This window comes from Anopheles ziemanni, chromosome 3, assembly GCF_943734765.1.
Source record: "Anopheles ziemanni chromosome 3, idAnoZiCoDA_A2_x.2, whole genome shotgun sequence".
In the NCBI taxonomy this organism is placed as follows: Eukaryota; Metazoa; Arthropoda; class Insecta; order Diptera; family Culicidae; genus Anopheles; species Anopheles ziemanni.
The window spans coordinates 36,579,669-36,604,248 of NC_080706.1; the positions used below are offsets into that span (position 1 = coordinate 36,579,669).

Below are 24,580 nucleotides of genomic sequence, written 5' to 3' on the forward strand. Positions count from 1 at the left end.
GCATCTGTTCATATACAGTTCTGATCACACCAGTGATGCCAAATCCTAAACTCTCCATGCAGAGAAATGTCAAACGCAAGATAATTAAGACTAAGGTGTGCCAAACGTTGCTTATCTCTAACACTCCTCCTCAACGTTTACACACACTACCAAAGATTCAAATTTTTACTAAACTTTGAATGTTTCACCGTTCCTAACCAATTCATCCGTATGTACCAAGTCTATTACACTGTTGATTTACTGCTTGAAGCCTTTGGAAAAGGTATACGATGCATTTTTCCACTAACGCACACTTCGCATATTTCCGTACAATTACACGGCCGAATCACCATCCCAGCCACTAACACGGAAAGGTTCTGCAATGCGTTCATATCCCTATGACCCAGCTTTCGATGCCAATCATGAATACACTCACCATCACTCGCGAGAGACACACTTTGATGACTCAGTTTAAGCACGAAGAGGTTTTGTGTAATAAATGCCACACAAACAATAACTCTGTTCTTGCTTATAGTTGCACACTCCTTGTCAAAACTAACTGTGTAACCTTTCGCCACTAACTGTTTAACCGACAACAGATTAGCTTTCATGCTCGGAACCAAGAACACATTGTGTATAATAATCGTATGCAGCCTATTGTCCTTATCCATAGTAATAATTCTTCCCGAACCTTTACCAACACACAACACTTTTTCACCATTCGCCACACTTATTTCATCGCGAAAATTGCTATCAAATGTGTCAAAAAAACTGCGGCTATTCACGATGTGACATGTTGCTCCAGAATCTATAATCCATACACCAGATTCTAATTCGTCGATCATGGAAAACGCCCATTCGCTGGAATTGCCATGTTCTACAGCACTGTTCGCACTTTGACGATTGCTATTCTTGTTCTTTTTCCACTGCTTCCATTTTGTACAGTCTGCCTTTTTGTGTCCAGGCTTTTTGCAGAAATAACACGTGGCTTTCTCTCTCCTATTATCCGTATGAAGAGCTGCTTGTTCGCTTCCAGAACCATCAGGAAATGATCGATTTTGTTTCTTAAGCCACTCATCGATCAACTTTCCTTTGACCAAATCTAAAGTTAAATCGGCATCTGGCCTGACTTCAAGAGCTGTTACCAACGTCTCATACTCGTCGGGTAGACTACTGAACAAACTGGCGACAAGCCATTGTTCGTTCAACACGTCGTTCTCTTGTAGCCCGTTTAACCTCTCCACCAGGTCGGTCAACGTAGCAATGTGCTGTTCCATATTGCCATCCTGCTCTAACCTTAGTCGCCATATTTTACGCATTAACGACACTTTTGTGCTCAAAGTTCTTTTCACGTGCACTTTTTCCAACTTTTCCCATGCCTCTTTCGCGGATTTTGCTTTTCTAATATGTACCAACTGCCCATCATCGACCGCTAATCCGATCGTAGCCATGGCATGCTGATCCTTCGTTGTCCATGCGGGAGTAGGTGGCTCTGGTTTCGTACCAATAATAGTCTCCCAACTATCCTCCTTTATGAGCAGAAGCTTCATTTTAAACGACCAATTTTCATAATTGACAGCGTTCAGCTTAATAAAGGATGCCATTTTTTCCGTCATATTGCACCGACCACAATAATAAAGAAATGCGCAAAACAAGTTAACGAGGACAGACGCGGGAGCAAAACAAAATAACAGTTTTCAGGAATCGTTCCTGGCACCTGTTAAAGTTAGAATTAGACACGACAGACACAGTTTAGGTTTACACACGTTTATTCCATGGTTGTCCGTTTGCTACGACTACAAATAATTCACCACGCGCATCTGTTTATATACAGTTATGATCACACCAGTGATGCCAAATCCTAAACTCTCCATGCAGAGAAATGTCAAACGCAAGATAATTAAGACTAAGGTGTGCCAAACGTTGCTTATCTCTAACAGCTTTGAGTATACGACTCAAAGAATGCTTCAATCCTTTGAAGGCGATGCTCAGCTTGGTTGCTTTAATCCGCAGTGTAGGAATCGACGAATAGCTGCACTCGTTGCATTCCTACAATCGACGACTGAAGCTTAGCCTGCTTCGCTTGTAACACTTTGGCCTCAGCCATGGTGAGACACGTCAAGCAGATCATTGTTGAGAGTCAAGCTAGGTTTGCTTGTTGATGATGCGGGAAACCTGTCCGTTGATGGTGTAGACCCATTCGTTGTAGCGGGCTGCGTCTCAGTTGATCCCTCAGAACTTCCGGTTGGCATAGTTACTGCTCTTGCTGGTGGTGGTGTGGCTATCGGCTCGTTCACTGTGTCCTTGGGTACATAGCACAGCTTCAGTCGATCGATGGACGCTGTCTTCGACTTTCCGTTGACTGCAATCTGTAAAGTCTTGTCACTTCGCGACAACACCAAGTATGGACCAAGGTATGGGGATGTGAGCGCTGGCCGTACGGTGTCATTCTTCAGGAAAACGTGAGTGGATGTACGAAGATCCGCATGCTCGAAGATGGGATTACTGGAATACCAGGCCGTAGCAGGTGGCTGTAGGTGTTCCATGGCTTCGTGTAGCGATCTCAAGAGGTCTGCTGTCTCGGGTGAACTCGTCTGGGGTTGGCTAATGAAGAAGGTCGCCGGGATCTTCAAAACCGTTCCATACACGAGTTCCGCTGGCGGGACCTTGGTGTCTTCCCTGGGAGTAGTGCGCAGTCCCAGCATGATGATGGGCAGATGTTCTGTCCAGTGTACACTGTCCTTACAACAGATGGCCGCTTTGAGCGTTCGATGCCATCGCTCGACCAACCTGTTTGCCTGGGGGTGATAGGCAGCAGTCCGGAGGTGCTTAATGCCGAGAACTCGTGTCAACTTGGTGAAGAGGGCGGACTCAAACTGGCGGCTTGATCTGTGGTGATGTGCGATGGTATACCGAATCGGGCGATCCAACGACTTATTAGCGCAGACGCTACCGTCGGTGCTGCGATGTCCGGAATTGGGATTGCCTCAGGCCAACGCGTGAACCTGGCAACGATGGTAAGACAATAGCGTTGTCCGTTGCTGACGGGGAACGGGCCCACTAGGTCGATGTTGATATGGTTGAACCTTCCATCCGGCGGGGTGTAGCGTTGGTACGGACTTTGTGTATGTCGAGTCACCTTGTTGGCCTGGCAGGCCAAACACTCTTTCACAAACTTGCCGCAATCCCGCTTTACGTCCAACCATACAAAACGTTCCGTAACCAGCCGGGTAGTTGTCTTTACTCCTGGGTGGCACATGTTGTGGATTGCCTGGAGTAAAGGTTGGCGAAACTTTTGTGTGACGTACGGGCGGATGACACCAGTTGGGCAATCACAGATCAGTTTACGGCTGCTGCCCGGGACTAATACACTCTGCAGGACAAGATTAGTTGGAGTTTTCCCACTAAGGATGTTTGCTAGTTCCAAATCGTGGGACTGATCCTCAGCTAGAGCGTCAAAATCAGTCAGTAGATCAGCGGTGACGTTGGACTCCCCTTCTACATGGCGAATATCCGTAGTGAATTGGCCAATGAAGTCGAGGTGTCGCGCTTGTCGAGGCGTGGCTTTGTCCAAGGGTCGTTTAAAGGCGAACACCAGCGGTTTGTGATCCGCGTAAACGTGGAAGCTTCTACCTTCCAATTGATGGCGGAAATGTCGAACAGCCAGGTAGATCGCTGTTAACTCCCGATCGTAGGTGGAGTACTTCTTCTGGGCCTCGCTGAATTTCTTCGAGAAGAAACGCAGCGGTTGGATGGGTAGCATCTTATCGTAATTCGATCGTTTGCCAAGTCCACAAAACGGTAGCCTTTTTGTTGCTCACTATATCCTATGAATGTTAACTTTTTCGCTTTGCTAGCAAACTTCTCTCGCTTTTGCTTTGGGATGTGTACCCATGCATCACAACCAAACACACGAAGATGATCCACCTGCGGTTTTTGGTTGCAGTTGAAGGCAATCTATTCTGAAAAATAAGTAGCACACAGCACTGCTTCACCCCAGAATTTTGTGTCCAACTTGGCACCAAACAACATCACTGTCGCCATTTCCTGCAGGTAACGATTCTTTCTTTCCGCGACACCATTTTGTTGTGGCGTGTAAGGAGTGGATGTTTGCATTAGGATGCCGTGCTTCCGATAAAAAGCTCTTAGTTTATCGTTCACATACTCCCCACCTCCATCCTACCGTATTATTTTCGGAATCTTGCCAAACTGGTTACGCATAAGAATAACGAAATCGATCATTTTATTTGGTACCTCGGCTTTAGATTTAACCAAATATAATTTTGTATACCGGCTAAAATCGTCTATCAGGGTAACAAAGTATCGGTTTTCACTTGGCGTTTTTACTGGCATTGGACCGCACATCGCACTTAACTGATAGATAATTGGCAAACGCTCTTTGCCCTACTTTACGTTTCTTCAATATGAAACAATTCTTCTGAACATGTCCTTTTTTCCGGCAGTGATAACAAACCGAACAAAGTGCTTATGAACCGAACAAAGCGTGTCCCAAATTTGCTTTGCCGTAGTTTTATTTAAAATATAAACTACTTGGCTGTCCTCGACGGTCGAACTTATAACTGCACGTGCTTTTGCATCTCCGGCTATCCACTGTGCATTCGCCTCTTCTGGTTTGGCCTCAGAAATGTAAGACAATAAATTCTGCCGAATCAATTGCATCTCTAAGCGCAATTTCCAGATTTCGAAATTGTCATTTCCCAAACAAAGTAGCACTACTTGATAAGCCATTTTTTAACAGAAGCCTTTTTAGACTGGGCCCATAACCTGTTAATGTGAGAATTAGATACGAAAGACACAGTTGCTGTTTGAGGTTAACACACGTTTATTCTACGGTTGTCCGTTTGCTACGACTACAACAATTCACCACGCGCATCGGTTTATATATAGTTCTGGTCACACCAGTGATGCCAAATCCAAAACTCTCCATGCAGAGAAATGTAAACGCAAGATAGTTAAGACTAAGATGTGCCAAACGTTGCTTATCTCTAGCAGGCATTAGAAAGGGAAGTTGGGGGAGATAGATGGAGACGAAGGTGACAGGAAAAGGGGTGCTAATTTTGAGAGGACGGTATGTCTTTCGAAATTCCGATAGCTGTGCTTTGGTGTGAATTTGTAGTGGAAAAAGAGGTGCACCAATTTTATTTGTTTAGCGGGGAAGATTGAGGAATAGATGGAGAAAGCGTTTCCTGGAGGGAGACGACAGTAGGGTTGTGTTTGGTAATCAGGAGTTTAAGGTTATCAATGTTACTTTTCAGGCTGCGGATATTCCAAGAAAGTAAAAAGGTTGCAGTTGTGTTTGGTGTGGTCGTAGTGGGATCCATTTGGAGAAAAAGGGTTTAATAAGTAAGTGGTGTTATTCCGTTATATCAGTGGGTTTACTTGGAGTGGTTTTTGGTTTTTTTCTTAGGAGCTTTGGATTTCGGGGACGATGTGGCGGTCGGGCTTTTCATGTAGATCGAGGCGTTTGCCTTGTTCACAGCGGTATGGTCTGCTTCTGAAGAAGGGCTACTGATCGTTCTCTTCCGGGAGTTTGCGGTGCTAATTATGAGAGTTGTGGCTGTGGAATATTGTTCATTTTTTTCTGTAATCAGTTTTTTGAGAAGCAGGTGATGCTTCTCAACTTTTGCATTCATCTCTTTCAATTGAGAGGTTAGGATTGCAATTGTTGTATTTGCTTCTGCTAGAGCAATTTCCAACGCGGATGTATTGTTTTCCTTCACTTGGTTGGAAGCAGTTTGCGCGTAAGTAATCCTAGACTGCGCTGAGCTCTTGTTCAGATTACTTTGGATCGCTTTCCTAGCTTCACCGAAAGAGACGTTGTGGTCCACTCTGTACTTAATGACTTCGGTTTCATTTAGGTATATGGGGCAAACCCGTGAGAAGCTACTGTGATTACCCTTGCAGTTTTTGCACAAAAATTCCTCAGTCCAGGTTCCATGGGCAGGAGAGCCGCAGGTGTAGCAGGTGTGCCCGCTTTTGCATCTCAGTCTGGTATGCCCAAAGCTGGAGCAATTGTAGCATTGCATAGGGTCGGGCAGCAATTTCAATTAGGCCGACACGGATGTGGCTCGGGACACGGGTGGCAGTGATCCGTAGTAGAATAGAGTTCGTTGGAAGGTAACTTTCATTGACTTTACGGGTAAATCTTTCCACCATGGTCACGTTCTGCTCTTTCATGTGGGAAAGAATGGACTCATCATTAAGCTCTTTGAGCTCGGGGGCGAAGATTACGCACTGTACACTGTTAAGTGTTTTGTGGTAATCTATTTTAATCGGGGTTCCGTCAATAAGTTTAGTTAGGCAGAGAAGCTTTGCGCATTGGTTCTTGCTTCGGATTTTGAGAAGATACCTTACCTGCTTCCGTAATCTTTCCTGCACAGTTTTCCAGGGATTTACCGATGATGAAAGGATTCTTAGGAAGGGAAGCGCCTTCGGCTTAGGAAGGGAAGCGAGATGAAACATGTTAGATAGTGTCCCGGAGGCAGAAAATGTCACGCGTGACATAAAAATGTTGTAAACCCCGCTGGTTTGGCGCTGGTTTGGCGCTGGTATGATTTTCCTACAGATACTTGTGTGCACCCTTTCCAGTGGCCTTCTAGTGGCCGGTCTTGTACCATTGAATGGTGATCGAATCGCTTTACTTTCCGCACACGTTTCGCAGAAAGTTCGTTTACGTTCTATACCGAACTTCATTCCATCCACCATGTTCAGCTGCTGTAACAAAAGCCACATTTTTGTATCCCAAATGGGCGAAGCGCCGATGCCATAGTTCCATTTGCATACTGCCTTCTGTTACGTGTACTGTTAAGGCAGTATTCCCTTGAAATTCCGTGGTAAGAAAATATAAGTTTCCACGCATTACTGCTTCGCCTATAGTTTCGCCATCTTTGGTGATTGCTGATTACTCGTGTTAAGAAATTGGTAGCAATAGCCGACACGAATTGGTCCATTTAGTTCTGTCGATCAAATCCGACTGCGCATCGACGTACGATCGCCGTGCCTTTTATTATGCCCATGTTGATGTATAAGTTATGAGTCTACTCGTAACGAATTTAAAAAAATATAATTTTATTTTCATTACCGCTTAAGTCGGTGGTTGGAAACGAACTGATTACAAATTTCCCACGATTACGATTACGATTCCCACGGTGGACAGCGGTCGCTGGCTGGCGTGGTCACGTTGCCTTGCCACGCGATCACCGTCGTCTGCCGTGTAACTCCTCCCCCCTAGGATTTGTCGGTCGTCCTCGACTGGCTTCTGTAGAGCGCAAATCTGGGAAGGTGCGCTTGTCTCGTTGCTGAGCCTTCGGGGTCCGTCTTTCCGCTTCCTTCGAGTATTGCTTGACTGTGAGGGTTTGTCAATTTCTTCTTCGGAGCCTCGAGATCCATTGGGCAGGTTGTTTCGGGTTGCTCATCGCTTCCTGTCGCGTTGTTTTGTGGGAAGATTCCTGAGGGTTGTGGAATCTGCTGATGATGCTTTTTGTAAATAAAGTGATTAACGGAAAGCTGTCCTATGATGATGATAAGAATGAAGATGATAATTCCAGCAAAGAGACTCCCTTGTGTTTCTCGTACATAGGTCTGGATTTTGCTTATATGTCGTAGGTTTTCCTTCTTTAGCTCTTCGAGATCTTCATCTTTTACTAACGGCTCTAGCTTTTGAAATGTTTTTGCGTACAGTGGTGTTAGATATTCAGTTTTGAATCTCTTCTGCGGTGTGTTGGAGAATGTTGTTAGTTTTTTACACGATTTTTGTGTATCTTAATATTATTGTTATCCTCAAAGGTTAGTTTGTTATCTTTCTTTACTGTGAATATTCGGAAAGGGTTTTTGTCTTTTGTTAGTCTTTGTGTTATTTTGGCGTATTTCTCGTCGCCAGTGTTAAATTGTTTTGGTGCTTCATTATTTTTGTTACGGTCCTCGTATTTGTTTTTTCTCTTGTTAAGCTCCAGTCGCACTGCGGATTGAAGTTGATTACTTTTTTCCTGAATTTCTTCAGCGTTAGTGGAATTAGTTGTGTTAAAAATGATGTCCCTTGGCTTTGCCTTAGTTGCATCGTGGATTGTGTTATTGTAAATATCGATTGCAATGTTAATGTGGTTAAGGAGCGTTAGGTCATTGAATTTTAATTTGGTTGTTCGGTAAATTTCGAAAAGGGTAGAGTGGAAACGTTCAACGATACCGTTTGCGTTTGAATTGCTGGCGAAGTGCATTTCGAGGCCTAGGCCGTCCAGGAATCCAGTAAGATCGATGGATCTAAAGCTCGGTTCTTGATCGCTTACTATTGTTGACGGTCTTCCATATTGCCTTATGTGTTCGGAAATTGCGTTTTTTATATCAACAATTGTTCTTGTTGCCAAAGGGATCGCGTTGGCGAATTTGGAAAACGAGTCTACAACAGTAAGCCATTTCTGACTTTTCAGAAAGAAGATGTCAATGTGGACGCTTTCGAAGGGTTTTTGGACAAAAGTGCTTGAGCGGATTAATTTTGCGGGTCTCCTGTTGTATTTAGCTTTTTTGCAAATACTGCAGGAGTTGATGAAGATTTTTATTTTTCGCTCTAGTTGGGGAAAAAGTTGGGGGAATTTTTGGAGGATTTGGCTTCTATTCTCCTTTACTCCAAGATGACCGAAATTGTGGGTTTCTTTTACAATTTCGTCTTGCTCGTTATCCATCCTTATGTCTTCTAGGAATGTGTCTGAAAAGAAAACTTTGAAGATTTTGTTAAATGAAAAATGTTTTTTAAATGTTTCTTGTACCAGTTGGGCGATCTCTATGGGGACTTTGATGCAATTTTGCCCTCTTGGATTTAGTTTTTGTTTGAAAGTTTCGACTATGTCGTTTTCGTTGTATCGACTTTTAACCACTGTGTGTCTGTGATATTTTGGGAATATTTGCTCGTACGCCGTTGTCTCTATGTTTGCAATTTTGAAGATTATTTGGTTTCTGAAAATGTTAATGGGTCTTTCTGGGTATGGTATGAAATAGTCGTCACTTGTGTCCGCAGAGTGGACTCGGTCTCTTGAGAGGGCGTCGGCAACGACGTTTTGTTTGCCCGGTTTGTAAATAATTTCATAATCGGATTCCGATATCTGAAAATTTAGCTCTCCGGAAACGAAATAATCGTTATCGTCGGAGTCTAGTTCAGCATAACTCTCATCTTTGCACTGTTCCTCGTTCGGGGGATTGTTTCCGCCATCTTCATGGTTGTTTATCTGCCCTTTTGAACGGTAGGTTCGCATCGAGACATCATCGTTTCCTATTTGTGGTTTAACGTTTTCTGTGGCTTTAAACCTTTCTGATTTTTTATTGAACTGTTTAGCTGGGGGAGGTGTAATGTTTTGCTGGGGGGTTGTATTGCTTTACCGGAAGGGGTTGTGTTGGCCTTTGAATAGTGTAGGGTTGCTGCTCCCTATTCTTTTTCTCCAGGTTCTGCCTGTAGGCAGCATTCGAGTACTGAAGAGCGTAATTATAAGCTTCTTCTAGACTGTTTGGCTTGTGACTTCTTACAATCATGGAGAGATTCTCTCCTAAGCCGTCAACGTACCTGGTGGTACTCAATAAGCCCACGAACGCTCCTAGTTGTTTGGTGGCGCCTTTAAATTCGTCCACCGAATTCGCCGTACTCCTGATCGACGTCTCAATCTGTTTTATTTTGTTGTAGTACTCAGTAATGGTTTTTTTTACCAAGAGTGACATAAAACAGCGATTGGATGTGGCTGGCCAGGTCTCTTTTGTCTCCATATGAGTGGAGTAGCACATCTTTGATGTCTGCCCAATTGTTTGGGTTACCTGCCGCGATCAAGATTTCCCGGGCGTCCCCAATTACTTTTCCCTTTACAGCTCTTATGAGCTGTGGGTAGATTGGCTTTCCCTGCCATGTTTTAAAAAGTTCGAGACTGTCCTCGACCTCTTCTACCCATGCGAGGGTTTCGCGTTTATTGCCTCCGAACGTTGGGAGGTTTTTAATTGGGTCCGGCGTCTTGTAATAAGACAGTGGGTCCGGTACCGCTGCTGATTTTGAGTTATTAATTTCCTCCATTAAACTTTGCTGGTTACTGTTGAGCTGCGCGATGTGCGCGAGAAGCTCTTTATTGGTCGACATTTTCCGGTTTTTGTTAAAAATCGAATGCCTTCTGGCTCTCGTGTCCAGACTAACGGTTTATTTTTCGATTAGACAGTAGACAAAAGTAAAATCGTTTTCCGCTCTTATTCACAGAGGGAAGATATTTTCTTTTTTTCCACTGTTTTTTCCAGATTCGGCAAACAACGAAAATAAAGTAGCTTTCCACTCTTATTCACAGAAGGAAAATTACAATTTTTCACGGTTTTTTTTTCGATTAGGAAGTGAACAAAAATAAGATCCGGTTCGTCAAAGAACAAAAATAAAATAGCTTTCCACTCTTATTCACAGAAGGAAAGTTATAGTTTTTCGCGTTTTTTTCCGATTAGAAAGTGAACAAAAATAAGATCGTTTTCCGCTCTTATACACAGAGGGAATATATTTTCTCTTTTTTTGCACTGTTTTTTTTCGGTTCGTCAAAGAACAAAAATAAAATAGCTTTCCACTCTTATTCACAGAAGGAAAGTTGTAGTTTTTCGCGGTTTTTTCCGATTAGGAAGTGAACAAAGATAAGATCGTTTTCCTGATCACTATTGCCACGAATATTTTCACTTTTTTGCTCTTATGCACAGAACGGAAGAAAAAATATGATAAGTTTGTTGTTTTTACTTACAGGATGATGGTGATCTTCATTCCTGGAGTTCTAATTTCCTGTCCTCCGGCGGTTGTGGGTTGTAGGTTGTTCCTCAGGATTCAACGGCTTCTGCATGGCGGGGGGTCCTCTACTCGTAGCTCAGCTGCTGCGATGCTTTCGCGGAACCACTTTACGAACGCTTTTTGTTTCGCGGCGTTTTCCACTGTTCACCTTTTACACGTTTTTTCACTTGAGGCCTTTAGGCTGCGCCAGTTATGAGTCTACTCGTAACGAATTTAAAAAAATATAATTTTATTTTCATTTCCGCTTTAGTCGGTGGTTGGAAACGAACTGATCACAAATTTAGCTTAAAATTAGTCAGCGTCTGGTCGGTGTCCGGTTCTCTGGTCGGTGTCCGGGCCTGCTGCGCGTGGTCTGCTTCGTCGACGATTCCCACGGTGGACAGCGGTCGCTGGCTAGCGTGGTCACGTTGCCCTGCCACGTGATCACCGTCGTCTGCCGTGTAACTTATATATACATACATTTGAGGTCTCTACATTTGAGGTGTACAATTGACATATTCAACACTCCTCCTAAATTTAATAAGCTAGCCAATATTTTGTGTTTAGTTGTTCCTAATGGCTTAGTTAATATGTCCGCCTTCATTGCATCGGTTGGGCAATATTTCAAACAAATTTCATTTTTGTCGCATAAATCTCGCACATAGCACTCTTTAGTCTCTGCACACCTTCCCTTCCTGTCCAGGAACTTCGTAACCTTTTGGTTGTCTCATATATATCTCCTCTTCTATTTCGCTTTCAAATATGCAGTTTTAACGTCAAGATGTTTTAAGTACAAATTGTCTCTCCCTGCAATTGTCATGATGGTTCTAACACTCGCGTATCTAGTAACCGGAGCATATACTATGAGTCGAGGGCGAAGAATTAAGTTTTTAAAAAACAATATTCTTTATTGCTAATGAGGCATGTCCTCTTCTCTTGAGTTCTAAACTAAAACTGATTGATCCTAACTTGGCTTTGCCTAACTGTCCCTAGCTGTGAGTGTGCGCGAACTGCTGATTCGGCGTCTGGTGCAGCCCGTGGGAACCGGTGGTGCGCGTCTCGGTGGTTCTGCTGAGTCGGCGTCTTCTGCTTGCTCGTGGGAACCGGTGTAGCGCGTGGTGCTTTCCGGTGATGCACGTGGCATTTGGCGGTGTCGTATGGCATGTGTGCCCAACGTAACTCCTCCGGGGGGTGAAGAAGCATGCCCTCATGCGCCTATGGTTGGTAATGCATTTGAAATGCCTCGAACTGTTCTCCTGTAAAAGAGAACTGCATACACGGCCAAAATTATTATTAGAATTACCGGTAGCGTCGTTCCTCCTAGTATGCGCAGATTCCAATGGAAGTTGAGTTTACGTAGGTACACGTGTTCCAATTCTTTTCGGTTTATGGATTTCGTATCAAACTCTTCTTCTGGTGTGGGCTGCAGGTGGGTTGTTGTTCCTGTTATCGGTCCCCAATGCGGTTCTACGACGTTGCGTACGGTTTCTGCCGAAAAAGATTGGTTATTGAACGTTATAGTGCATATTCTAAATCGTATGAGAAAATTCCCGTTGATCGTTCGATTATCTGGACCACAGCTAAAATTCAACAAGCTTGATTTTGCGTTGTTTATCAGGATTGTTCCGTCTTCTATTAGTGCTGCTCTTGTGGCGATATCTTTTCTTGTTTTGCATTGGCTTTTCTTGTCCATTACAAGATTAGCAATACATTCGTCTGTTAATCTTTCGATGTCGGCTGGCTGTTGCACGTATTTGTTGGGTTCAGAAGTACTATACAGCTTTTCTCTTCCCTGCATTACCATCATCGGTAGGTTTTCTATTACTGAATCGTTGACTATGGTGGGGAATATTTGAAGAACATTGTAGATTTATTCCTCCAGTTTCGGGATTTGGAGAATGTACAAAAGATTATCTTCGTCTACCGCAATCATGGGTCTTATTAGCCTCAACAGAAAAGTGTTTGGGAGTTGGAGTGTCCACCGTCGCTGCAGTTGCTTTTGTAATTATGTTCGTGGTTGGATCAATTAGACGACGCGCCTTAAGATCAAACCGTGTTTTTGAATAAAATCAGCCCCTATTATAGGACGATTAACTGCTGCAATGACGAAAGTGTGTGTGAACGTCCGTTTTAGGCCTAAACTAACTTGCATTGGCTTAGTACCAAATGTAGCGATCGTACTGCCGTTGGCTGCTGCTAGCACGTGATCGACTGGTTTGGCTACGGCACCAACCAGGTTTTGTGGAACGACGGATACTTCAGCTCCGGTGTCCACCAGAAAGGTGAATGACGTTTTATTCATCGCTGTTGAAAAGACGTGGGGAAGTGCTGAACACTGCTCGTTGGCTATCCGTCGCAGCTTCGGAACAATTTAGTTTTTATTATGATTAAAGGAATTGTTTTCGCTGTGCATTGAGACAAACGCACCTGGTTTGTTGCACTTTTTTGCGTTTTGTCCATACTTGTGGTGGTACCAGCAAAGTGGATGTTCTCTCTGTTGAGATGATCCTTTGTTATACCTTATTTTCTATCTATTTCTAGATCGTGGTTGCCTTTTATGTTGGCCAACCATTTGTAGAACCATATCTCGCAGCTCCGCAATTTCCCGACGAATATCATCTGTCGACGAAATGTGCAAAGTATGTTTAGGAATAGCATCCATTGCAGCTATGCCACCCGATTGGGTGCATTCCCACAACGTATCGGCAATTTTCATTTGTTCGGCGTGATCTTTTGAGTCTACCGCAATGAGGGCGATTTCTATAGATTTGGGCAACCTCGATTCCTAAAGCTTTTGTATTAGCGTACTGGAAAGATCGGCCGAATCAAGCTGAACCATGTGCCGATAAAGCTCAGATGGTGATCTATCCCCCATTTCCACATGGTACAGCAGCTTAGATAGGCGCGCTTCTTCGCTAGTGGAGAGCCGGTTTAAAACCTACTCCTTCAAATAGGAATAAGGTGCACTTTCGTGTGGTGTCTTCATGACCTCCTGCTGCTGGCGATGCGGTGCTGTGCAATGGATGGACAACGTGGCGCTTCTCGGCTTTTTTTTTGCACTGGCACCGGCGATGATGTCGAAATGTGCCGGTGCTCGGACGATCAGGGCGTTCTTGGTGCTGGCGGTGCCGTGCTGTACAATCGATGGACCACGTGGCTGCTTCACTTCGTTTGGGTACGGGCACTTGCTGCTGCTCTGCCGGTCCGGATGTTCTCGCTGCTAGCAGGTGATGCCTTTTTCACTGGCACTTGGCCGGGGCTCTGCCGGTCCGGGTGTTCTTGCAGGTGATGCACACTCGCGGGTACACGTGTTTCACGCCTTTTTCACTGGCACTTGGCCGGGGCTCTGCCGGTCCGGGTGTTGTTTCATGCCTTTTTTACTAAACAATGCACGCGGAAAAAAACCTACTGGACCCGTTACTAAACGCCGCACGATCACGTCGGTGTCACCACTGTGAGGACTGATCTGGCTATGTGTTTTAATAACGAGTTTTATTAACGTGTTCACGTCGGCGGTCTGTGATCGAAGAGAGTGTGTGCTCTCGGACGCGGATCCTTATATACTAACCCTAACTTCCTGTGGGCTCCAACGCAGTTGGCATCCGTGGCCTATTTCAGTTCAGTGTCCTGCGAGTGAATCTAGCTCCAGTCGATCGTGATGTCAAACCAAGATCACTACAATTCCAACATATCAAACAATTCAATTTTTCTTCACTTAGACCGGCCAGTTTAAATTGAACGGTGGCTTTGCTCACCCTGCAGCCGAATGTAATATAGGCTTCTGTGTCGCTCTTTTGTACTTGCAAAAACTTATATCTTCGACTTATTTCTGACTCTTTTGTTCCAAACAGGGTTTTTAACTTGGGCACAGTTTCGTTAAAGCTAAAATCTTTGGCTTTCTCAGGCAGAATACAGTTGGTCCCCGCAGTACGCGAATGTATGGGACCGAACGCAATCGCGTTCGTAAAATTACATCAATATTAGGGTGCAGTTCGTCGAGCTCTATTGGATGGCCTGGAGCATTATCAAGTAACAAAAGTGCCTGTATCTCTGCAATACTTCTCTACCTCTGGCACAAAGCTTTGTAGGAACCATCCATTAAAAATGGAACGAGTTGCCCATGCTTTTTTGTTGGATTTCCAAACCACTGGTAAGGACTGAACTTGAACATGCTAAAATGCTCTTGGCTTTTGTGAATGGTATACTACCAAGCGTTTTAATTTTAAATCACCGGTCATGTTACTTCCAACCATGATTGTAATTCTTTTCTTATTTGATTTGAATCCAGGCATTCGTGTCATATCATCGAAAACATAACTTTTTGTGGGCATTTTTTCCAAAAAAGTGCATTTTCATCAACGTTTATAATTTGTTCTGGAAGAAACCCCTTTTCTACAATTAGCTTATCTTCTATCCAAATGACCAAAGCGTTCCATCTCTACTATAATATCGTTACGTTTCCGAGTGGCCATTGTAACTCCTTTTGCCGAATTTCGCAGGTTATCTTTGGTTAGGATGATGCTTCGCACTGTTGAATGAGGCCGTTTTGTTTGCCGGGCTATTGCTGCATAGCTTTTTCCTTCCTCGAACATCCTGACTATTTCTATCTGTAGGGTACGGCCTACTCCGGAACTTGTTACTCAACAGGTGGATAGAGAAAAGAAGAAAATGGTTTAAAAAATCTGGGTTTGTCCAACGGTACCAGAGAACGCAATATAGTGTCCACAGATCGCTACCCGCCAGGGACTTTCTGTGGATTATAATGCTAAGTATGTTGGGGACAGAGCCTAACAAACACCAGTGGTTTTTTCTCAAGTTGGGTTTATTTGGTTTTCTGAACGCCTTTAGTTACGTCACAAATGTTGTGCTAGCGATGTCTAAGACCGGTGACACTGTTATCAATTAACCGTTATTTTTGAACAGCAGGTTATCATAAACTGGTACTTGTAGGGTTTCGTTAAATTCAAAATTCCTAACTGTTCAGAACCTTGTAGAGTTCTGTGGCCTACCTTTAGGCGTCGCAATATCGTACACTATCTTTTCTGTGATAGTTATAACACACTTCGTACGAGAACTTTTATTGTTTGATGCCATATTACTTGCTTAAATATTACCGCTTCAAGACTGTACTGTGTTCAAGACTGGACTGTTGAACTAATAGATCGCGACGGAAGTCTGTTTTGGAAGTATGCGGCTGTAATTACCGCCTCACCCCAGTACCGCTTGTTCAGCCCTGCATCTAATAGCATTGACGTAGCCATATCCTCAAGAGATCTGTTCTTCCTTTCTGCTACGCCGTTTTGCTGCGGAGAGTAAGCTGTTGTATACTGAGCCTTGCTTCCTTCTTCGGCATAAAAAACTCGTAGATGTGCGTTAACGTATTCGCCTCCACCATCCGAGAGAATTACACGTGGCTTGTGACCAAAGAAATTCTCTACAGAACGTTTCTTTTCTAATAAGTAGACAACACTAAAACGGCTGAAATCATATATCATGGTCATCATGTATCTCTTTCCTCCAGGCGTTGTTGTCTGCATTGGACCACAGAGGTTGGTATGAACCAAATCCAAAATCTTGGTGGATTTTATTCCAGCTGCTTCAGGAAACGGATGTCTCGCCGACTTACCCTCGATGCATGTTTCGCAGATTTCACGAATGCCACAGTCCGTGATTTCAATTCCAGTGCCCAGCTTTTCGTTCATCCTTCTTCGAATGGCATCTGGGTCTCGATGTATAAAACGGCAATGCCAGATGTGCTGGCACTTCCTGTTGTGTCTCTTTTCTTTGGCGAGCTGCAACTTGTACAGGCAGCCTGAACGCTCGCCCAAAATCGACACTTTACCGCTATTGTCATGAATTTCGCACCCATTGTCTTTGAACACTGCTGTATTTCCATTTGTGGTAACTTTGGGTACAGAAATCAGTCCTGTTGTTAAAGACAGTACGTACAGGACGTCTTTCAGCGTAAGTTTCACAATACCACCATTCGCACCCATACAGCGCAACACGCCATGTCCAAAACCTTTTGTCTTTGCATTGTTACCGTCAGCTAGAATAACACTCGAACCACTTTGTTTCTCACCGCGTGGCTTCCTTTCTTCACCAAAATTTTTCGAATCGGATCGTGAACGGCAGTTTCTTTGGAAATGTCCCGCCTTGCCACATTTGAAACATACCTTTTTGTTTCCCGGCACATATTTAACGGTACTTTTCAAAGCTTTTGTTTCGCTGCCGTTTCTACCAGATCGCTCCTTCTTTCGCTCATACTCATCGAGCAGCTTTGATTTGACCAATTGTATGGTTAAATCCGCATCCGGATGACTCTCCAATGCCGTCACCAGTCCATCGTAGGAATCCGGCAAGCTCCGGAGGATCATCGCTATTCGTAGCGATTCTTGCAGTTCTTGACCCGCGATCGTTAGTCTATCGAACAAACTCTCGATTTCTTTCATGTGTTTCAAGGTCACCACCGTCACGGAGATTAAGTGTACACAACTTCTTTAGTAGCGAAACGCGTGAAGTCACAGTTGTTTTCTCGTGGAAACACCGCAACCTTTCCCAGAATTCTCTCGATGAATCGGCTCCTTTCACTATATTGAACTGATTGTCCTCTATACAGAGCCCGATTGTCGCACGCGCCTTACTGTCTTCTTTACACCACTGAGGCGTTATTGGCTCAGGCTTCGGCTCGACAATCACGTGGCATAGCTCCTCCCTCGTGAGGAGCATTTCCATGCGGAACTTCCAAGTTGAGTAATTTTCATTACTCAATTTGGGGAACAATAGCTTTCCGGCATCGGCCATTTCGATTTCGCGCACTATTCAATTTTTACACGCTACTACACCACCGTTTTTACAGGCTTTTTATTCACTAAGCTCCAATTTACCCGAAAAACTGGTCCTGGGCCCATAACCTGTTGTGAGGACGTAACACTTAGCTTAGCTTCGGATAAATTTGAATGGTAGAAGAAGCCGACTCTTGTACACCTGCGTTGCGTTCGAGTTCTATTGGCGGAATGAATTCGTACATAGTTCACATTTCAGGTTGGATCATTTTCCCCCCAGACGTCAGAGTAGCGTAAGCAACTGTCAGTTGAGGGGTAGGACATTGCCTCGTTCCAACAAATAATAGTAAAAGGAGATCCTGAATCTACTTCAAATTTGATTTTGATGTTATTCACTTTTAAGACTGTGTGGGGTTATCGTAACACGAGGAATTGTTTTCTGTGTTTCACCACCTTTTTATTTTAACGATTACCAAAAAATCTATCACACTTGTTTTCAGAATTTATCACCTAGCGCGTAGAATAGCAAGAAGAAAAACGAGAACGCGTGCTCGTGGCATGCGCTGTTTTATATCGTTAACTGAGCAACCCGCGTGGGTTGTGCGGCAAGCCCGTTCTTACCATCGCGCACGATAAGTTTTTTCGGCGACGAACGCACGGTAAGTTCGCGGCTGTATCGACTTGAACTGTCCGATGCCGCTACAGTACCCCCTTGCTAGCCGAATCACCGGGGCTATCGGAAGCGTTGAGGGAACCGTAGATGTCGTCCAGACCTGGTGACTTTCGGCGATACCGGATCTGGCTGCGGCTCGTTCGGCGTCGTCATCAGCGTTGATGGTATCGTTGTAGTTGTTGGCGTCAATGTTGTCGTTTGCGTTTGGGTCGTCGATGGTTGTTCCTCGATGTCAGCTCGGTAGCACGGTTTTAATCGGTCGATTGAGACATAGATTATTTTGCCGTTAATGTCAACCGCGTAGTACTTGGCGTTACGCTGATGGACTTTTAACGGCCCGACGTACGGAGTCGAGAGCGATGGTCGGATGGAATCGTTTCTCACGAAAACATGCGTAGCTTTTGTAAGATCGCTGTGAACAAACACATGTTGGTGCCCGTGCCAAGCGGTCTCGTCGGTTCTGATGCGTCTCATCGCTTGTCGCAGGTTCGTCAGTAGATCGGGGTCGGTATCAGATGATGTTATCTTCGGTTCGCATACGAAGTCGGAGGGTATGCGAAGGGTCGTTCCATATACGAGTTCGGCAGGAGCAGCTTGCAAGTCCTTGTAAGACGTACGCATTCCCAGGAGGATCATTGGCAGGTGTGCGTCCAGTGGATTGTGTCGTGGCATAGGATGGCAGCTTTAAGTGTACGGTGCCATCGTTCAATCAATCCATTGCTCTGCGGATGATATGCTGTAGTCCGCAGGTGTTTGGTGTCCAAGGTTTTGAGGAGTTCGGCGAAGAGGTTCGACTCGAACTGACGTCCTTGGTCGGTTGTGATGTATTGAGGAATTCCAAAGCGTGCAATCCAGTTAGCAACCAGTGCGTGTGTCTCGTGACTTTCGCTCGCTGACATTCCAGGCAGTTGCGGGCAAAACGTATGCTATCCTGGCGAATGTTGGGCCAAACGAATCGGGAAGTCATCAGTTTAGCCGTCGCTCGGGTGCCGGGATGATGTAGTCCATGAGTAACCTTAAGGAAGCGTTCTCTGAAGGCCCTCGTGATGAACGGTCGCAGGTTGTCGGTTTTGTCGTCACAGTAAAGTTGATGTTCGGTACCTGGAATGGTTACTCGCTTGAGGTGTAGGCTAGTACTCACGTCGTTTTGAAGGATGCGTTGTAGTTCCTCGTCTTTGGCCTGGTCGTCGGCCAATGCTCCGAAGTCGATCACCCTGCTATCGTCGATCGCGTTGATTCGAGAGAGAAGGTCAGTTGTAACATTGTCCTTTCCTTGCACGTGCCGGATATCAGTTGTGTGCTGACCAATGTAGTCCAATTGTCGAGCCTGTCGTGGTGAAGCTTTTTCGGAGCTTTGCTTGAAGGCGTATGTTATCAGCTTGGGGTCGGTATAGATGTTGCTTGTTCGTCCATCCAACCAGTGCCGGAAGTGTCGTACTGCCAGGTATATCGCTGTCAGCTCGCGGTCGTAGGTGCTGTATCGTCGCTGCGTTTTGTCAAACTTCTTGGAGAAGAATCCAAGTGGTTGGAGTTGTCCATCTACTACTTGATGTAGTGCTGCGCCAGCAGCGATGTCCGAGGCATCGACCCATAGTGAGAGTTCCGCGTTGGCTATGGGGTGTGCAAGGAGCGTGGTGTTCGCTAGCTGCTCCTTGCACTCGATGTAGGCTGATGTCGTCTCAGGAGTCCATTCGAGAGGTGTTTTGTCGTTTTTTCGATTGCCGGGAATCATAGCGAGCAGCGGGGCTTGTGCAACGATGGCATTCGGTATGAATCGGCGGTAGAAGTTTATCATCGCGATAAACTTTTTTAGCTACTTTACGGTCGCTGGAGTTTTAAAATTGCGGATAGCTTCCACCCGGTCCGGAAGAGGCAGGATGCCGTTTTCGTTTACCTGATGGCCTAGGAATCTAATTTCTGATTTCCCGAATTCGGTCTTCGCACAGTTGAAGTGTAAATGGTGCTCTTCCAGTCGTTTGAAGAGCTGGGTGAGGTGCTCACGATGTTCTGCCATAGTAGTGGATGCAATGAATATGTCGTCGATATATACGAACACAAAGTCCAATCCACGTACGACTTCATTTATAAGGCGTTGGAAGGTCTGCGCGGCGTTCCGCAGGCCGAAGGTCATGTACGAAAACTCGAAAAGGCCAAATGGTGTTATGATTGCCGTCTTCGGTATGTCGTGCGGATTTATTGGCACTTGGTGGAAAGCCTTCTTCAAGTCGATTTTGGAGAACACGTGTTTTCCAGCGAGGGTGGCGGTGAAATCCTGTAGACAGGGTACGGGATATCGATCAGGGACTGTTTGAGCGTTCAGTGCCCTGCAATCGCCACATGGTCTCCACGTTCCGTCTGATTTCTGCACCATATGCAAGGGACTCGTCCAGTTGGATCGCGATGGGCGGCAAATTCCCAACCGTAGCAAGATGTCGAACTCAGCTCGTGCTGCAGCAAGTTTCTCCGGAGGCAGTCTGCGAGGACGCGCACTCGTTGGCGGGCCAGTCGTATCGATGTAGTGCATGACGGTAGAGTTGCATGTCAGTCCCGGTGGCGATGTTGTTGTTAATGCCGGAAAATCGCTTAGAATATCAGCTAAAGGCGCCTCTCGTGAGAACGCTCGGATGTCGCTGGCTGCGTCGTCGATCAAGATGCCGGCCATCTGGATGTTCGTGGTGTTATCAATAAGCCGTCGTCGCTTCAGGTCGATCAGGAGGTCGTGGTGTGCAAGGAAATCCGCTCCTTGATTGTATCTGGAGTCCATGCAATAACCGTTTTGTCTCGACTTTTGTTTCCCGGGGTGAGCTCGAGTAGAGGGCCTTGTTCCTCTATGGCGTGCGGGATGAAACGCCTGTAGAAGTTTATCATCGCCAGGAATTTCTTGAGGTCCATGACGGTGTTTGGTCTCGGGTATGTTTGGATGGCCTCGACTTTTTCCGGGAGTGGCTGAATCCCGTCGGTTGTGACGCGGTGGCCCAGGAAGGAAATTTCCGGTTTGGAGAAATCCCACTTTTAGCCACGTTGATGGTCAATTTGTGCTCCATGAGACGGCTGAATAACTGGCGAAGGTGCTTCTCGTGTGCTTCGGGTGACGTAGAGAAATCGATGATGTCATCGATGTACGGGAACACGAAGTCCAGTCCCCGTAGCGCATCGTGGATCAGGCGTTGAAAGGTTTGGGCAGCGTTGCGGAGTCCGAACGGCATGGTCACGAACTCGAACAGTCCGAATGGGGTGGTAATGGCCGTCTTGGCGATGTCATCCGGATGGATAGGTATCTGATGGTACGCCTTGTGGAGATCGACCTTTTAGAATATTTTTTTCCCACGTAGCTGCATTGTGAAGTCCGTCAGGTATGTCAGGTATTCGGTCCACGACAATAAGGCGATGGCTTGCCGGTGTTATTGTTTGGACTTGCTTCCGGTCGTGTCCGGTATTTTCTCATAAAGGGGTGCTTGCGTTGTTATTGCGCCCCTGCTGCTGTTGTGACTCGAACGTGCACGGGTCCCGGCACTTTTTCGCGGCGTGGCCGAAACGCTGGTGGTAGTAACAGAACCCGCTGGTTTTCGATTGGTTTGAGGATCGCGACTGGGAGCGCTGACGGTGTCGGGGTTCTGCACGACGATGTTTGACTGCCATTCCATCGAGGCGTTTGGTAAGCTCGGCTACCTGTCGCGAAAGGAGTTCGACTGCGCTCGATGTAACTTCCGCGATGCTTTGGTAGAGGCCCGTGCGATGGTGTAATGCGTAGGAGTCCATTACTGCGTCGGCGACTTTCGCTTTTTCTGCTGCGGCTGCTGGGGTGGCGATCACGGCGCTTTGGATGTGCGGAGGCAACCGTCCTATCCACAGGTCTACATGGAACAGCATGGAGTCGGACATTGCTCCGCTCGCAGTGCGTCGCATCTATTCGAGCAGTTGGGAAGGTTTGCGGTTTCCAAGTACCATGTCGGATAGCAGTCGCTGTAGCCGGTTCCTTTGAGACTCCTCGTAGTGTGCGATGATGGTGCGCTTGGCGAATTCGTATTTGTTCCACGCGGGTGCTGCATCGAGGAGTGGCCGAAGGTCAGGACGTGAGCGCGCTGGAAGCTGGGCCAACACAATGTGGTACCGTCGCGCGTCCATGGTTTCTGTAATTCCGCTCGCAGCAAACCAGTGCTCCAGTGCCCAGAAGTACGATTGCAGGTCCTCGATATTCATGTCCGGTGGGTTTAGTCGCATAGTGTTGACCACCTCAACTGAATTTCTTGCGCCTGACGCCATGGGTGGCTCCGCTTTTGTTGGTTGGGCGCTAGCGCTGATGGTTTGTTCGGCGGTCGTGTCGTTCATTTTAGCTTTTTCCGTATTACGTGCACTGCTCATGCTTCACTGTAACACGGTAGGAGGAACACGTTTGTACAGGTTTGTGAGTCGGAGGCGTGCGTAAGATGGCGCTTTGGTGCGCAAGCGACCGAAAGCGCGTGTGCCAAGATGGCGTCTCGCGAACGCGGGGTATCGTGTAACGCGGCGAAACTGATAGAAAAATGTTCGACGATGTTACGCGGATCACGTCGGGGTCACCACTTTTTAGCTGTTTCGGGGTAAAAGAGCTAATTTGTTCTATTTGATCGCGTATATGTCATATATTTTTAACAATAGTTCTCCGATTCTAAACAGGGTGTGATGGTACACGAGATGGGTACGCGAACGTGTCCTGTTAGCAGCGGACGAAGAAGAGAAGAGATGTCCTACTCGACCGGCCTTATAAGGACGATCCCGAGTTCCGGACTTGCTCGACTCCGTGGTTCCGTTCCTCGGCATGATGGTTCCCACGATGTACCCGTTGACACCTAGATGGTGCTGGTGTGCGCCACAACCTCCACCGCCATATCCAACAAAGTAACTTACTTTACTCCGTGAATCTAGTTTACCTCTCTTCTTCTTTGGGTTGAGACTGTATGCCTTGCTACCGAATATTCGAAATCGTGATACGTCCGGCTTATGCCCGTACCACATTTCATATGGAGTTTTGTTAGATTTCTGCGCTGCCGTGGGGCTCCTATTGACGATGTATACCGCTGTCAAAACCGCCTCATGCCACATGTTCTGGCCCAGGTGGGAGTCAGCTATCATTGCTCTGGCCTTATCAAGGATGGTTTTGTTAAATCGTTCGCTTGTGCCGTTTTGTTGAGGAATGTACGGTACGGTGAATTCCATCTGAATGCCTTTTACACGACAAAATTCGGCAAATCTTTTACTCGTATACTCTCCTCCATTATCGCAACGTAAACGACTTATGGTGGTATCGAAATGCGCCTGTGCCATCGCCTTATACGTTTGGAAATATCCCAATACCTCGCTTTTCTTGTCCATAAAGTACACTGCACAGAAATGAGTGAAATCATCTGTGTACGTGACGAAGTAGCGTTTACCATTCCATGAATCCGGATTCATATTGCCACTCACATCACTGTGTACAAGCTCGAGCGGCCTGGAGCTGCGCGAACATGTTCGATCTTGAAAGGGCTGACGCGTCTGTTTGCCTTCCAAGCAGGGTTCACATATGCCATTCTTAACATGCACGTCGTCATTCTTCATGGATAGTCCTTTCACCATGTCCTCATCGATGAGCTTCTTTAAACCATGTGTCCCTATGTGACCATACCTACTGTGCCACATTTCGGTGTTATCTATTGTTTTGTGTGAGACCAACATATTGTGTCTATTTTGTCTGATGATCTGGACATTCAATATATATAGCCGGTCATTTTGGCTACCGGTACATAACTTTTGACCGTTGTTTTTAATCACTGCTCCATCTTTGGAAAAGATTACATCCATTCCCATTTGTCCCACTCTAGAGATGGAGAATAGATTGTACTTCGAATCTGGTACGTATAGCACATCTTCTACGACGTACTTTGTCCGACGGTTATTCACTATGGCCAAAATGTCCACCTATCCTTCGTAGTTACTCTGCAACACCTCGCCCGATGCCACCGTTATCATTATTGGCGATTGTAGAGGTTTAACGTTGCGAAGAAATTCCGCCGAATTTATTATGTGGTCCAATGCACCGGAATCCAGTATCCATCTGAAGTTAGTACCATGATTCGGTGATATTCGGAAAACGATGATTATTGAAGGCTTCACGTATGAAGGTTAAAGGCACATCAGCAGTGCGTTAATCAAAGAAGGCTCCACATACGGAGATTAAAGGCACACCACAATGTCAAAGCCCACAATTATAAAGACGAACGAACGATTACGATGGCACGTTCGACCTCGTCGGCGGTTGATGCAGAAGAGAGCTTTATTAGAGTGACAATTCATTACCATGCGGTCAATTGACATGTCAAAGTTGCTGGGTCGAATAACTTTTTC

General features: G+C 45.7%; 1 protein-coding gene across 1 annotated transcript; it reads right to left on the bottom strand.

The window, feature by feature from the left end:
* Nucleotides 1-18,277: 18,277 nt before the first annotated feature.
* Nucleotides 18,278-18,838, bottom strand: LOC131284667 (uncharacterized). Its single transcript, XM_058313530.1, has one exon. It carries the CDS (start codon nt 18,836-18,838, stop codon nt 18,278-18,280), a length of 561 nt encoding a protein of 186 aa, XP_058169513.1.
* Nucleotides 18,839-24,580: the final 5,742 nt, after the last annotated feature.